The sequence below is a fragment of the Oryctolagus cuniculus genome, chromosome 12 (genome assembly GCF_964237555.1).
Source record: "Oryctolagus cuniculus chromosome 12, mOryCun1.1, whole genome shotgun sequence".
Classification (NCBI taxonomy): domain Eukaryota; kingdom Metazoa; phylum Chordata; class Mammalia; order Lagomorpha; family Leporidae; genus Oryctolagus; species Oryctolagus cuniculus.
The window spans coordinates 26283124-26298492 of record NC_091443.1 but is presented as its reverse complement, the minus strand read 5'-3'; the positions used below and the strand labels follow the sequence as shown (position 1 = coordinate 26298492).

The window sequence follows — 15369 nt, the reverse complement described above, 5'->3', positions numbered from 1 at the left end:
GTTGACAGCCATTCGTAGACGTCTTTGGCCTGACTGCAAAGTGTCACACAACATGGGCGCAGGATCCGCCTTCCTCCCTGCAGGGAAGCGCGAGTGCCTCTCCTGAAACATTGTTTAACACAGTTCTGCAAAGTGGGTGGCGGCTCAGCGGGGACCCCCGAGAGGGCCGCGGTCCCGGGTCGGGGGAGAGCTGGGGGGCCCCTTGGGCCCACAGGGCAGCCAGACACTCGCTCTGAGAAGCTAAGGCCGCAAACTCACTGCTGAGCCATGTCAGTGCCCCTGCCCAGGCTGCAAGCCCTCCGGGAACGCCCCTCAAGCCAACACCGGGAAAAGAAAAACTTATTTATTGATGTATTTATTTGCGAGACTCTGGCTAAACGCCGGTGCGCCTCGCAGTTCCCGCCGTAAAAGGAGATTCGGAACGTGATGGAACTCGGAACTCGGCCGCTCGGCGGCGGCGGCCGGAGGACCCGGCGCTGGGTGCGCTCGCGCCGGCCGCACTTCCGGAGGCCTCGGAGCGGCGTCAGCGGAACGGGCGGCTTCCGGCCGCGGCGTAAACAAGGGCCGCGGGCTCCCGGAGGCGGGGCGCACAGGCTGCGAGCGCGCGGCGGCCCGCGGGCGACCCCTCTGCGCCCTCTCGGGCTCCCGGGCTCGCCACCGGCCCTCGGCCGCGGCGGAGGGCGGCGCGCGTGCAGGCGGCCGGCAGGCCCGACCGCCGTCCCTTTGGCTGCCGCCGCCTTCTCCCTGCATCGCGCCGCTGCGCGGTTTTTTCCCCGTTCTCTTTGTCTCTTGCCCCTTCGCGGGTGTGGGCATTCTTGGCCAGCAGCGGGGCGGCCTCAAGATGGCTGAGGGCAACGAGGATCTGCGGGCGGACGACTTGCCAGGGCCGGCCTTCGAGGGCTACGAAGCCATGGAGCTCGCCTGCCCCGCTGAGCGCAGCGGCCACGTCGCCGTTAGCGACGGGCGCCACATGTTCGTGTGGGGCGGCTACAAGGTCAGTGAGTGGCCGGAGGCGCCGTCGTCGCCCGGCTGGCCCCGGGGGCCGGGCCGGGCCGAGGGGCCTCCTCCTCCGGCGGGCGGCGTCTGCCCGGGCTCCAGGGCCGTGGCCACGCCGACCTGAGGCTCCTTGTTGGGCGGTGGGTGACGCGAACCGCGTCGTGTTGGCAAGGGTTGGAGGGGCGTGAGATGGCTCAAGGCCCTTTATCAGGACCGCCTGAGGCCACTGTATGCCGTGGACACGGTTACCGTTGCCCACGTAGGGCGGTGGCCCCCGTGTAGCAAACTCCCCGTCGAATTCTGAGAGGTCACCCGAGTCGCGGGAGGAGACTGACCCAGCTGCACCTGTGCAGGTGGCCGTTTGCCTTCCGGCTTCCCTGAGAACGGGCTCAGGTGTTGCAGAAGGAACGCCAGTTAAGAAAATTAACGGAAAAGCTCCCCCTGGCAACCCCGCGGAGTCCCCAGCGACAGCTGCGACCGCGGGCGCCGCTCGGGGATGCCCTAAGGAGAACCGGCCTTGCCCGTCGGGAGCCGGTGCCGTTCTCCCCCCCGCCGGCTGGGGGCGCCAACCCGGGGGCCTCCCCTGGACACCGGCTCCCCACTAATGCCCTGTGGCCTCTAGAGCTTCCGCTCTGCGTTCTAGAATCGTCTCATTTCATTTGGCGATCCATTCCAGAATGCGTTATCCCCTTTTGGCCTTAAAAACTGCCCTCTCCGTGCCCCCGGTTGGTTGGAATCTCGGTCACCGCACCTGTGCCCGGGTACCGGTACGGCCGACCCGGTCTTAGCTGACCGTTTTTGGCAGGGCTGTCTCCATGCCTTCATTTGATGGGGCCACTAATTTTTTTTGCCAGTCTTAATTATTCATCTCCATGGTCTTCCCCAGCCTCCTGGGAAAAGGCGTTCCCAGGGTATTTAGTAGGGGTGTGGGGCTGCGGGAGGGAGGGGCCAGTGACTACTGAAATGTAGGTACTGCCTCGGGAGAACAGCAAACCTGTTGGACGATGAGTGGAAAGCGACTTGATACTGATTTGTAGACGTTAGCAGCATTGCGTTGAGAGAATGGCGCTTTGCTCTGGGGGGCGTGCTCGTGGTGGTGGAGGGCTTCCCATGGGTTTATGCCGGAGGCTGATGTGGGAGATGACGGCTGAGACCCTGAGCCGAGGCACAGGAAGCTCTTGCTGCACAGCCCCCAGTTTTCTGTCTACTCGGGGTCAGGCCACTGTCACTCCGGCGGCTCCCTGGATCTGCGAGGTGGAGATGTGTACACGGCCCCAGCGTACTGCTGAGTAACCTTGGGGAAATTGCTGCACCTCTCTGGAAAACCTGCTTGTTTGTATCAGCTACTTCCAGAGTTGTTGGTGAGGATTAAATAAGTCGTGTGGCCGGCACTCTGCCAGCATATGGTAAACTCAGTGTTAGAGCAGGGAGCCTGAGATCGTGCTTAGGGCTTAGATGCGGGATCTGCAGTTCAGCGCCTGTGTGTGTTAGTGAGGGGGGAGAGGAGCGGAGCGCGGGCCTGAAAGCCAGACCTGTGCGGCTGGCTGCAGGGCAGGCGCCTTCACCAGTCTGCAAACCATGGCACGAGGGCTCCCGAGGGCATACGGCGGACCGGGGCGCACGGGCCAGGTGGGATAAAGCAGCCTGAGACGCCCGAGAGCTTGTAACTTCAAGTAGTCTATCTAAAAGTTCAGAGCTGCCTCTAGGAAGTTGTGTGGCATGGGTCTGGGGCATTATGCCCTTATAATGATAAATATATACTGTAATTACTTTCACACACACTTGATCTTAGCCAAAAGGCCGAGAAGCGATGTAATTACTTTCATAACTAGTAACTTCATAATGACTGTCTCAAGTAGGAATTGATATGTTAAAGGTGTGCTGTTGCATATTTTTTCATTTTGTATATTTGCGATTTTTAAATTCTAGAGTAATCAAGTCAGAGGATTGTATGACTTCTATCTGCCTAGAGAAGAATTATGGATCTACAACATGGAAACCGGACGATGGTAACTATGGCTGTCATCAGGGGGATTAAAAAGTCAAATAAGGTCGCAAAGAAAAAAGCTGAAAGCGCATTCTAATGAACAAAAATATTTTAAGGACATTATCTGTATGATGCAAAAAATTTTGTGGAAAATGGAAATAAAACTTTATTTTGGTGGAAAAAAAATTGGAAGTCCATGCAGCTTTTTTCATGAGACTTTTCCATGCCATTCGGAGAAGTGTTGTAGTTCAGCTTGTGCTAAGCTTAGAGACACTTCAGCATTTCTTCACAGTTCAGTACTTTTGTAATCTTAGAAAAAGAATCTCAAGGTTCTCGAAGTAAACATCATGTAATGTAAGAGAGAGTCTTTAGATCCTAAAATAGAAGAATAAAGTTCCACATTTGTTTCAGTGTTACAAGTAGTGTGATGCATGGCATCTTAAAGAGGATTTTAGATAGTTTAGGATTTTATCTAAAAATAAAGGTAGTATTCGATTTTTTAAAAAAGATTTATTTATTTATTTGAAAGAGTTACACAGAGAGAGGAGAGGCAGAGAGAGAGAGAGGTCTTCCATCCAATGTTTCACTCCTCAGATGGCCGCTACGGCTGGAGCCGCGCCTATCTAAAGCCAGGAGCCAGGAGCTTCTTCCTGATCTCCCACGTGGATGCAGGGGCCCAAAGAGTTGGGCCATCTTCCACTGCTTTTCCAGGCCATAGCAGAGAGCTGGACAGGAAGTGGAGTAGCCAGGCTGGGTCTACGAATCAGCAACCATATGGGATGCTGGCGCTTCAGGCCAGGGCGTTAACCCGCAGCGCCACAGCGCTGGCCCCAGTAGTATTCGATTTTAATGAGCTCTTAAAACTGTATACCTAGCTCTTTAAAATATTTTTTTAAAAACCCAAAGAAACTTAAGTTTCCCTTTTATATAAACTTTGGATAATCTGAAAGGATTTTCTTTTCTTGTTAAAGGATTATTTGAAAGGCAGAGCATCAGGGAGGGAGAGCTCTTCCATCTGTTGGTTCACTCCCTAAATGGCCACAATGGCCAGGTCTGGACCCAGCTGAAGTCAGGAGCCAAGAGCTATTTCTGGGTCTCCCACACAGATAGCCAGGAGGTCCACACACTTGGGCCATCAAGGAAGCTGGATTGGAAGTGGAGCAGCTGGGACTTGAATCGGCAATTATGGGAGGCTGGTGCCGTAAGTGACGGCCCCTTGAGAGGATTTTCTGCCAGTGGGCGTGAAGAGCATGTCCTTGATGGAATTAGTGTTTTTTTCAAAATGCTGAGTTAGCTGTGTCCAGGGATTAGTTAAAGAAGTCATGCCCTGTGGCTTTGTGATTTAAATATTTCACTTATTGTACATCTCAAAACCAGAAGAATAGTCCCACTTGGTTTAAGAATTAAACTAGAAAGTGTCAGGATTATTTCTAAACAGCAAATCAATTTAGTATGAGCTTATTTGCTTGTCTTTGTCTAGAGATTTGAAATTTATGATATTCTTTTGATAGGATTCTACAATCCCTTTTAAAGTAAATAGTTCTTAAAAATAAGCCCACTGGGGGGTGAGGAGAAAAAACAAAATAAGCCCACCAAGACTTGAAGCCTAATAAGTGCTAGCAAAGCAGACAGGAGCACTGTTGATATCCCAAACCTTAGAGATCTTACGTCTGGATTAGGATTTATTTGGAGTTTGAGGAAGAGCTGATACAAAGTACTTGGAGGAGTGTTAGCACACGGGGAGCAAGCACTACCTGTGTGTGTGGGTGTGCGGGGGAGCCCAGCTGTAGTCAGTCCTCTTGATGTATTTTTTAATTTCTCCCCTTTTAGGAAACTTAATTACATTTAATTCCCCCCCTCAGGAAAAAAATTAACACTGAAGGTGATGTGCCTCCTTCTATGTCAGGAAGCTGTGCTGTGTGTGTAGACAGGGTGCTGTACTTGTTTGGAGGACACCATTCAAGAGGCAATACAAATAAGGTCAGTGTTTCTAAGGACCATGGTTAAGGACCGCAGTTTTATGTGTACTCTCTTTGAGACAACCTCAGATTTCTAAGGTTTGCCCTGTTAGTCCCAGTTTAGAAAATGTGTAGCTGATTATGCTATGAATGTATGTTTTAGTATTTTTGTCTACCCGTCTAGGCCTTGTGGAAACTTCTCGGTTTTTCCTTATGTTCTTTGCCGCTGCTTGTTCTTAGAGCCTCTAAGTGTTAGGTGAATATTAGTTAAAAAGAACACTACTAAGTGAAGACAAGATGTAACCATGGAAGGAAGGACACAGGTGAACAAACCACCACTCGCAAAGCCTTGAGGATAAATGAACACTGACAAAATTTTATATGTTGACATTGCTAGAATATAGTGACCTATGACACTGCCATTCAGATCATCACGAGTTTTGTTTTAGGCCAGGAAGAGACAGGTGAATCAGCCATTAAAGCTAGGGAAGATGGGTAGCTCCTAGCGGTTCATTTGGCAACTCAGTAAGCACCTTATGTGCTGAGCACCTGACTGGACATTGAGACAGAGGTGAGTGACGCTCCCTGCCTCCAGGAGCCTACTCTGTAGAAGGGAAACAGCATCTAAATGATTGCGGCAGCATCGCATGGAGATGCCCAGCCTAGCACACAGTAGTAACTCCTCAACTGTAGACAGAAAGCGTTCCTGACATTGTGTCAGGGAGGACAGGAGAGCAGAACGAGTCCTCACACGGGAGCTGATGCTGACACGGACAGTCAAGCTGGAAGGGGTGGCGAGGATGCAGGGATTAAAAGCTAAAACTTCTTGTTTACAGAAATGTCAGGTTGTTTCGTAGACAAAGGTAAGGCTGCGAATGTTTCAAACTCTGCTTCTGGGTGCTCTAGGATTTCCGAGATGCCCGATAGCCCGTGCGGGGAACGCCGGCCTGACGTGGCTCCAGACCTGCCGCCTCAGCTTTGACAAGCACAGCTGCACTTTCGTTTTTCTTTGAGATTTTGTTTAAGATTTTGTTTGAAGGAAGGATTCTGTGCCTAAAAGATTTTGTAAGGTACATCTGTAGTTGACCCATGTATTTTTCAGACCCAAAGGTGAGAAACAGTGTGAGGAAGTCTGGGAAGGAGAGAAGCTGTGGTTTTAGGGGATGATCACAAAATTATCATGGTTAGTATGTCAGTGGCTAGGGTTTAAAATTAAATGTTTCAATATATCTTACCTGGGTGTGACCTTTTGAAGGACAGACCAATATTTAATCTTTTTTTTTTTTTAAAGATTTATTTATTTATTTGAAAGTTGGAGTTAGAGGAGAGGCAGAGAAAGAGAGAGGTCTTCCATTCGCTGGTCACTTTGCAACGGCCGGAGCTGCGCCCATCCAAAGTCAGCAGCCAGGAGCTTCTCCTGGGTCTCCCACGTGGGTGCAGGGGCCCAAGGACTTGGGCCATCTCCTCCTGCTTTCCCAGGCCATAGCAGAGAGCTGGATCAGAAGTGGAACAGCTGGATCTCGAACCAGCGCCCAAATGGGATGCTGGTACTTCAGGCCACGGCATTAACCGGCTGTGCCACAGCACCAGCCCCAATATTTAATCTTTTAAGTATTGATTCTTAGCTCTTAGAGTTAAATTGGCAATGAAGATGTGTTTGTTAAACTGAACTTAAAGCTGCAAAACTTTTTTTTTTTTTTTGGTCGTCTTTGATGTCTTCTTGATAGCGTAAATAAGTCGCCATCTAAGGCAAGATAAGGAGCTTGTGACAGAAGGCAAATGAACACATCAGAAAGTGGAGGCTCTAGGGAAAAAAGCAGTCAAAGTAATGTGTGCTGAGTGAGCTAAGCCTCGAGTGTGTCACAGCTTCTTAATCCAGGCTCAGGCCAGTCTGCAGTCACATTTTCAGTAGCACTGACACAGATGATATTTTTAGCATGAATCGCAGAGAATCAGACACCAAAGTGGAATTTCTTTGACATATCAAATCTAACTGAAATCATTGCTTCTAACAGTTCTACATGCTGGATTCGAGATCTACAGACAGAGTGTTACAGTGGGAACGAATTGACTGCCAAGGAATCCCTCCATCATCAAAGGACAAGCTGGGCGTCTGGGTATATAAAAACAAGTGAGTTAGCAGCACTGCAGCTTCGGGGGCTCATGCCGGCAGGGGTTCACCATTCAAGTAGCCTTACCATTAGTTCTAAACACAGGACATACTTCAACAGCCTGTATGAGGATTAAGTAAATTAACACATAAAAGCATTTTACATAGCAGGTAGGACATACTTAAGCATTATTATTTGAATAAGCATTTTCATATACTCAGTGCCTTCTCAAATCATAGAATATAACAAAATAAGAGTAAGTATCCCTTGTGTCTTATCTGTGGGTATTTTAATTTTCATTGTCTTTTTTTTAATCAGATTAATATTTTTTGGAGGGTATGGCTATTTACCTGAAGATAAAGTATTGGGAACTTTTGAATTTGATGAAACATCTTTTTGGGTAAGTGAAGTTTCATATTTGCATATGATCTGCATAGAAGTATAATTTATGTTCATTCACAGTTTGCCTTTTTAGTATATCAGGTGGCTATATAATTGTATGAAGATTATTTGTAAAATAACTTAGAAATTTCTGTTTTCTGTAGAATTCAAGTCATCCAAGAGGATGGAATGATCATGTACACATCTTAGACACTGAAACGTTCACCTGGAGTCAGCCGGTCACTGCTGTGAGTTCTTGGTGAACAGTTATTACAGCAAGGACCCTACAGAGAAGTGGGGTTGGGGAGATGTTTAAGTTGACAGTTGTTTTCTGGCAAAAGGTGAGCTTTAGTCCTCACTGAAGGAATCAGAACTGAGAAAAGCTGGATGAATACAAAGACTGAGGCGGCTTCTACTGTCTAAGCAACCTCGCATTAGATTGCTGCCTAATACGCTAGAAAGAAACCGCTCTGCTTGTAACCAGCACATTTGTAACCCGTCTCAAAGAAAGAAAATTTAAGTTTCCAGTCTTGGCAATCAGCTAAGCTGCTATTGGCCAGAGGTCTGTACTTGTGCCTTCTAAAGGAAAGCTGAACAATCTTTCATATTGTCACCCACATCCAGAGGAGACTTCTGGTGTTTTCCCTGTGTATGAAAGTCTGGTTATGAAGTGGCTCTACGATTTCTTCACAGGGTAAAGCACCTTCCCCTCGCGCTGCCCACGCCTGTGCAACAGTTGGGAACAAAGGCTTTGTGTTCGGAGGCAGATACCGAGTGAGTGCATAAACAGTTGCAGTGACTTGCTCCTGAGTTCTTCAAGATGTTAATGACTTAATTTTCTTTTTTAGGATGCCAGAATGAATGACCTTCACTACCTTAATCTGGATACATGGGAGTGGACTGAATTGTAGGTATCACTTCAGATAATTATACAGAAACTTGTTAAAAACTGCAGATCCTGCCCACCCCCCCTCCCCGCTTATTCCCTATTCTAGGTATACAATATACTTACTTAAATCTTCTATAACTAAGAATTTAATTTAAAAAATCATCACAAGGTCCTTAAGGAAGGGATTTTATTTTTTTATTTCCAGTTCCCATAACTACATGCCTGGCATGTAGCATGTGCTCAATGTTTATTGAAAAGAAAAGGTCTAAAGTTGACCCTGCCTTCAAAGAAAATAAAGCAGGTAGTTGTTAATACCAAGAAGCCTTTATAAAGTCTTTTTTTATGATAAATTTTAAAGGAAATCTTCAATATTTATATGAAACACAGTAGCTGCTCTTAAACACAGGGGTTGTAACCTGGCTGTTATTTTCAGAATTCCACAAGGCATATGCCCAGTTGGCCGATCGTGGCATTCACTAACACCAGTTTCTTCAGACCATCTTTTTCTCTTTGGAGGATTTACCACTGATAAACAGCCACTAAGTAAGTCCTTTAAAAATATGACAATGAAATCATTATACATATATTATCCATACACAGAAAGTAGCTGGAATCAGCCTATTTCATATGCATCAGCAGGCTGAAGGGTTGGCTGGAAGGTTTCTTATTTAATTTTGATCCTCTAACACGCATGCTTACCTAGTCAAATGCAGAGAAGTGCAAAAAAAAGTATTTTCACATCTACATATGACCTGATTTACTACCAAAGCTATGCCCCTTAAATGACAATTGTCTCTACAGGGTAATCCACTTCATAACTCTATCTGCTTTACTCAGGTGATGCCTGGACTTACTGCATCAGTAAAAATGAATGGATACAATTTAATCATCCCTATACTGAAAAACCAAGGTATGAAGTACTTGAAAGATAATTTTAATACTAAATTAATAAGGTCCATATGTGTGACTGCTAAAAATTGAAGACATTTTTGGATGTATAGATCATCATTCTTTTAAAAATCCTAGCATTCACTAAGGTTTATCTGTGTATGAAGAATAGAGCTGATTTTTATTTTTGCTTCTTCCTGTTATAAAATTCTTGGCATAAAATTTATAATCTGGTCCTTAACCTGAATGAGTTGAACTGTATCTTAAGATTTATCATTTAAAAAAAAAACAAACAAACTAGAAAGGGCAGAATATTTTTTTTTTTTTTTTTTTGACAGGCAGAGTGGACAGTGAGAGAGAGAGACAGAGAGAGAAAGGTCTTCCTTTTGCCGTTGGTTCACCCTCCAATGGCCGCCGCTGCAGCCGGCGCACCGCGCTGATCCGATGGCAGGAGCCAGGATCCAGGTGCTTTTCCTGGTCTCCCATGGGGTGCAGGGCCCAAGCACCTGGGCCATCCTCCACTGCACTCCCTGGCCATAGCAGAGAGCTGGCCTGGAAGAGGGGCAACCGGGACAGAATCCGGCGCCCCAACCGGGACTAGAACCCGGTGTGCCGGCGCCGCAAGGTGGAGGATTAGCCTATTGAGCCACGGCACCGGCTAGAAAGGGCAGAATTTTAAAAACCCTTAAAGAATGTACTCAGAGCCAAGGCCATGGCACAGCAGGTTAAACTGCCACCTGCAGCACCGCCAATCCCTTTGGAGTACTGGTCCTGGCTGCTCCACTTCTCATCAGGCTCCCTGCTAATTCACCTGGGAAAGCAGTGGAAGATGGCCCAAGGGAGACCCAGATGACGCTCCTGGTGGATGGAAGCTCTGTCTCTCAATCTGCCTTCCAAATAAATAAACCTTTTTTTTTTTTTTCTAAGACAGCTAATTTTTTTAAAAGTTATTTAAGAGGCAGAGTTACAGACAGAGGGGTCTTTCATCCACTGGTTCACTCCCCAAATGGTCACAAAAACTGGAGCCTAGCCAGGCTAAAGCCAGGGGCAAGAAGCTTCTCTGCACGCGGGTGCAGGGACCCAGGCACTTGGGCTGTCCCCCACTGCTTTCCTAGATGTACTAGTAGGGGGCTGGATGAGAAGCAGAGCAGCTGGGACTCGAACCCAGGCCTATATGGGATGTTGGTGCTACAGGGGAAGGCCCGACTCACTACACCACAGTGCCAGCCCCATGAATTTTTTTTTAATTTAAGATTCATTTATTGAAAGGCAGAGTTACAGAGAGGCAGAGAGAGAGAGAGGTCTTCCATCTGCTGGTTCACTCCCCAAATGGCTGCAACAGCTGGAGTTGGGTCCATCCCAAGCTGGGAGCCAGGAGCCTCTTCCATATTGCCCACATAGGTGCAAGGGCCCAAGAACTTGGGCCATCTTCTGCTGCTTTCCCAGGCCATAGCAGAGAGCTGGATTGGAAGAGGAGCAGCTGGGACCTGAACCAGAGCCCATATGGGATGCCGGCATGCAGATGGTGGCTTTACCTGCTACACCACAGCGCTGGCCCCACTTTTTTATTTTAATAAATAAAATGTCCTCAAGGGGGGGGGGGGGAATCAACAGCTACTGATTACATTTGCAGTAGCACTGTATAACAGATTAAGAAATTAAATAATCTAAAAAGGAGCCTGTTATGATTATATCTCATTAATCTACAAACTATTTGCTAGAGAATGTAGAGATTGGTGTTGAGAGCACATTTAGGTATGCTATCTTACATTCCTCTGCCCCCAAGCTTGCAACCCAAGTGTGGTCAACATCACTTAGACTTTATCTGGCCCAAGTCGTCTTTGCATGGAATTACCAGACTTTCCTTCAGAGACTTCCACAGTCTCCTCAGCTACAACTTTGAGCTTCTCAGTTGTTCTGCAGAGAGGCCACTGACACTTCCTAGGAAAGGAAGAGAGAGGGCTCATACCACTCAGTTCCTCTTAAGAGTTTCACGTCTGAAGACCTAGAGAGCAGATTGTTCAATTCACACCCCATAATGCACAAATGAGGACCAGACCAGAGGAAAAATAATATCCAGATGACGTAGACACCGATTTTTGTGGCGTTTGTTACTTAAAAGCTCTGGTTATAATTTCATCAGCTCTATTCTGTAATGTAAATGATAAACTTGGTGTTTTGGGTGACTTCAAACTCAAATTTCTCTTTAAATGAAGGTTATGGCATACAGCCTGTGCCAGCGATGAAGGAGAAGTGATTGTTTTTGGTGGCTGTGCCAACAACCTGCTTGTTCATCACAGAGCTGTAAGTGCACCACCCCTTTACAGTATTACTGAGACGTATTCATGAAGCACTTTTTAATGTGTTCTTCATACCTGCTTTTAGGCACACAGCAATGAAATACTTATATTCTCAGTTCAACCAAAATCTCTTGTACGGTAAGTAATTTTTTACTTAGCACTCAAGATTATTTTAAATTGTTTAACATGCTTGAAAGTCCAAGTTTATGGATTATGTAAAGGCAAGAATGAGTCTTCACTGACAGAACCAATCAGTTCCTATGAAAATCATTGGAAGAGGGGTGTTACTTCAGAGTTCTTCAAGTGAATGTACTTCTAAATAGTAAAGTGAAATATTTTCTCTTTCCTTGTCTACTTTCAGGCTAAGCTTAGAAGCAGTCATTTGTTTCAAAGAAATGTTAGCCAACGCGTGGAACTGTCTTCCAAAACACTTACTTCACAGTGTTAATCAGAGGTTCGGTAGTAACAACACTTCTGGATCTTAAGGCTTCATAGATAATGCCCATGATCATCTTGCATGGACAGCAACCTGCAATCGTCACCGAGTGGCATCGTTTGTATAATTATATGCAATTGTTGTAGTTTGCAGCTTTTTGATTTTAATGTGCATGTGAATGGCCTAGAGAACCTATTTTTGTGTCTAAAGTTTACAATAAATGTATTTAACACCAGTAACTATCCTCTATTAAAGCAAAAAAATTAATGCCTGGGATTCTTACCTCAAAGAATGATTAATTTTTAAAAAAAGATTAAAAAACTTAATGGCAACAGTAGTCTATTAGCCAAGCACAGTAAATACAACATAATGCACTTCTTTTTTTACATTTTCAAATGGAAAAATAAGCTAAAGTGGAGGGAGCAATAGCTGTTGAGTCTTTGGCCTCAGTGCTTTGGGGTGGGGGCTTGGGCAAGTAGTCATGTTGACATCAGGCAGGAAATTTCCAATCAATTGAAAAGTAACAGTTTTTTAGCTTATAAATGAATGGAATTAACATGTGACCTACTCTGTTAGGTGTTCAGTGGAAAGCCTGAAGTGTGCTTCTGATGACGTAGGTTACAATGCTCACGGTGTTCCTGGCGGTTATTGGAGGTGGAAAATAAAATGGAATAGAACTGGATGTGGTTACAAGGAAGAAACTAAGATTAAAAGGGAAGGAATAGAACTGCTGGGAAATGATAAGTACCAGTTTCTTCTAGGTATTAGGTAATCCTAAATGTATAACCATCCCCAACAGAAAAAAACTTGTGATTGGCCTGTGAATAATATATATCTATATTGGACATTATATACAATAGACTAGTGAAAGTCAATAGTTAATAGCAGTCAAGCCACTTCACTGTTTTTCTTTACATCATGAAATGAATACTTAGTATTAACCTCCAAAATTTTCAGAAAATGTATAGTAGCTACAGATGTATATAATTAGCATTTAACTATCCATAAATATCTTAGGAAATCTGATCATAGACAGTGTTTCCTCTGTATAAAATTGGAAAAATCAAGTCCTTTTGGCGACCATAGCAAGGCAGTTTTTAAATGTGGAAGTCCTGTCACATGGTGTTTTCATCTCTGAACTTCCAGAAGGCTATAAAATGAGCTCTTCACAAATATTTAGGATTTCATTCATGTCAGCTATTTCCTTTTCACATTCAGAAGATTGGGTGCAGACACCTTCACTTTGCCAGGAATGTTTCTTGATAAATCTGTGTCCTAAAAAAAGAAAATTGCTGAATATCTTCATAACCAGTGTGATCAACCATGTTTCTTTTGTAACAGTTACCCTCTGCTGTCAAAAGAAAGGTATTTGCTAGCTGCAATGAAAATGATTTCACTGCTTACAGGTAGCATTTTCTAACCCCTCCCCCCACTCAAAAATGCTGAGTTCTGAAGGAAAATTTTTTTACCTTTACGCTGCGGAATAAGTCTTTTTCTCTTGATGTTGCTTCTTTGGAATGCATGAAACTATTCAAGGCTGTTTTTGCAGCTGTAAATACAAAACAGAAAATCTACTTCTGTTCAGGCACTGAAATATTTAGAACTGAAATTCAGAAACAAAGTTTAAATACCTTTTCCCTTTTTCTGAACTCCAGGAGTAAGCTTCACTTTATATCTTTAAAAAGGAATTACATGTGTTAGTATGTAGACGTTAACAATAATTCATGAAAGTCACTGTGTCAACTGTATGTGTGAGCTACTGGTGACTCACTTGTAGTTTGTCATGGTGGTGTAAGGAGCACATATTGGAATGGCAAACAGTAGTACATCTTCAGGATGGGGTTGGCCTGTCAAAGAATCAAACAGATTTTCCTAAAAAGGGAAAATGGAAAAATTACAAAAGTAATTTATACTAGTCTCAATGCAAACTCTAAAATACTGTCAGAATATTAACACACTTGATCCTTTTCTGATACATGTATGGTCTAAATAGCCACACCAGTGCTTGAACTCTTCTGTATAGTTTCCAACAGTTGAAGACTTTTGTTTAAATATTCTTTACTAACAGTTTCTGCCTAACATAATGAATAATGAGAACAATAATTTTCAAAATAACACCTATAATTGTAAATTAGGAGAAAGAAAAGCCTTTGGTATTACTGAAGTTGCAAAATACTGTGGATTAAAATGATATACAGTAATGACAATACATTTAACTCTTACATGGAAACTGGTCTTTCACTAGACTTGTAGTTCCCAGGGGAGATTCTGCCTACCCATGCCTAAAGACAGTGGAATAATAGGGGGTTCAATTGGCATCTAGTGATTGGTGGCCAGGTAGGCTGCTAACCATTTTATAATGCACGAGAGAGCCCTCTCAACAGAAAATACCCATTTTATAAATGTTAATAGTGCCAAAGATGAGAAACCCTGGTTTAGAACAGTCTTCTATTAGGTGTTTTTAAGAGGAGATTCCAGGGCTTCTAGAGCTGTCATTTGTGCATAACTGTAAGACAACCGTATTCTATAACATGAATAAACTGAGGACACAAATGCTTCCTGCTAAACTGTAGTTGTCTGCCATGTGCCATTTTCAAGGTTCTTTAACGTCTATTACTGTAATTCTTGAAACAACTCTCCTGGTATCTCAATGGGGATAACAATTTTTATCCCCAGTCTTTCAGGCACAAGGAATGCTTCCCGTGTTTGCAGAGGTATATGTAGCAGCATTGGGATTTAAACCCCAGGAAGTTTGCCTCCAGAGCTTCAGCTTACCTTTTACATTTTAAATTAGAAGTTACACATCAACTATTGTGCAAACTACACTGTAGCAAGAAGATTAACAGTAGGAATCCCAACATAAATATCATACCTCATTCCCCTGTTGATCCAGATCTTGTTCTTCCTGTATGGGGTTGGGGGTGAAAGGGGGAGAAGTTATAAATTAAAATGAAGGGCCGGTCCTGCGGTTTAGTGAGTGAGGCTGCTGCCTAGCAGTGTGGGAATCCCATATGGGTGCTGGATCGAGTCCTGGCTGCACCACTTCCTATCTAGCTCTCTACTGCGGCCTGGGAAAGCAGCAGAAGATGGCCCAAGTCCTTGGGCCCCTGCACCCACGTGGGAGACCCAGAGGAAGCTCTTGGTTCATGGCTTCGGATGGGCGCAGCTCCAGCCATTGTAGCCCACTGGGGAGTGAACCAGTGGATGGAAGACCTCTCTCTCTCTCTCTCTAGCTCTGCCTTTCAAAGCTGGTATTTTAATTTATAAGTCCTTAAAATCTCAAAATGTCTCTAATAATTTTGCTTTGTATTCTGTTGGTAGAACACTTGGTCAACCAGGTTTACCAGGAAAACATTCACTTCTCACTGGTTTTGCAACCCAGGGTGTTGGCACTTGAACTGTATAATGACTTTCAAACTCTTT

General features: G+C 44.9%; 2 protein-coding genes across 4 annotated transcripts in view; one reads left to right on the top strand and one right to left on the bottom strand.

Moving 5' to 3' along the window:
- The first annotated feature begins 511 nt into the window (after nucleotides 1-511).
- On the top strand, nucleotides 512-12185 carry KLHDC2 (kelch domain containing 2). 2 transcript variants are annotated; one of them, XM_002718230.5, is made up of 13 exons: nucleotides 512-994; nucleotides 2926-3005; nucleotides 4846-4963; nucleotides 6957-7072; nucleotides 7371-7452; nucleotides 7598-7681; nucleotides 8127-8207; nucleotides 8282-8340; nucleotides 8756-8865; nucleotides 9160-9232; nucleotides 11427-11514; nucleotides 11596-11648; nucleotides 11872-12185. In XM_002718230.5, the coding sequence occupies exons 1-13, from the start codon at nucleotides 842-844 to the stop codon at nucleotides 11993-11995; spliced, it is 1221 nt and encodes a 406-aa protein (XP_002718276.1). In that variant the 5' UTR covers nucleotides 512-841; the 3' UTR covers nucleotides 11996-12185. The 2 variants fall into 2 exon arrangements, with proteins under 2 accessions (XP_002718276.1, XP_051678774.1); XM_051822814.2 differs by lacking the exon at nucleotides 512-994 and adding an exon at nucleotides 1793-1907.
- NEMF (nuclear export mediator factor) overlaps nucleotides 8496-15369 on the bottom strand; it is a gene marked incomplete in the record, with an annotated part of 57237 nt that continues 50363 nt past the window's right edge. For both annotated transcript variants that reach the window (XM_070053687.1, XM_070053688.1), the window contains 5 exon segments: nucleotides 8496-13221; nucleotides 13416-13495; nucleotides 13578-13621; nucleotides 13718-13818; nucleotides 14819-14851. In XM_070053687.1, the coding sequence (XP_069909788.1) occupies nucleotides 13144-13221; nucleotides 13416-13495; nucleotides 13578-13621; nucleotides 13718-13818; nucleotides 14819-14851 (336 nt within the window).

Excerpts from the sequence above, each read along its gene's own strand:
- KLHDC2 (XM_002718230.5), top strand. The coding sequence starts at position 842 with ATGGCTGAGGGCAACGAGGATCTGCGGGCGGACGACTTGCCAGGGCCG. Across the intron at positions 8,866-9,159 it reads CACTGATAAACAGCCACTAA|GTGATGCCTGGACTTACTGC; the intron begins GTAAGTCCTTTA and ends TGCTTTACTCAG. Across the intron at positions 11,515-11,595 it reads TGCTTGTTCATCACAGAGCT|GCACACAGCAATGAAATACT; the intron begins GTAAGTGCACCA and ends ACCTGCTTTTAG.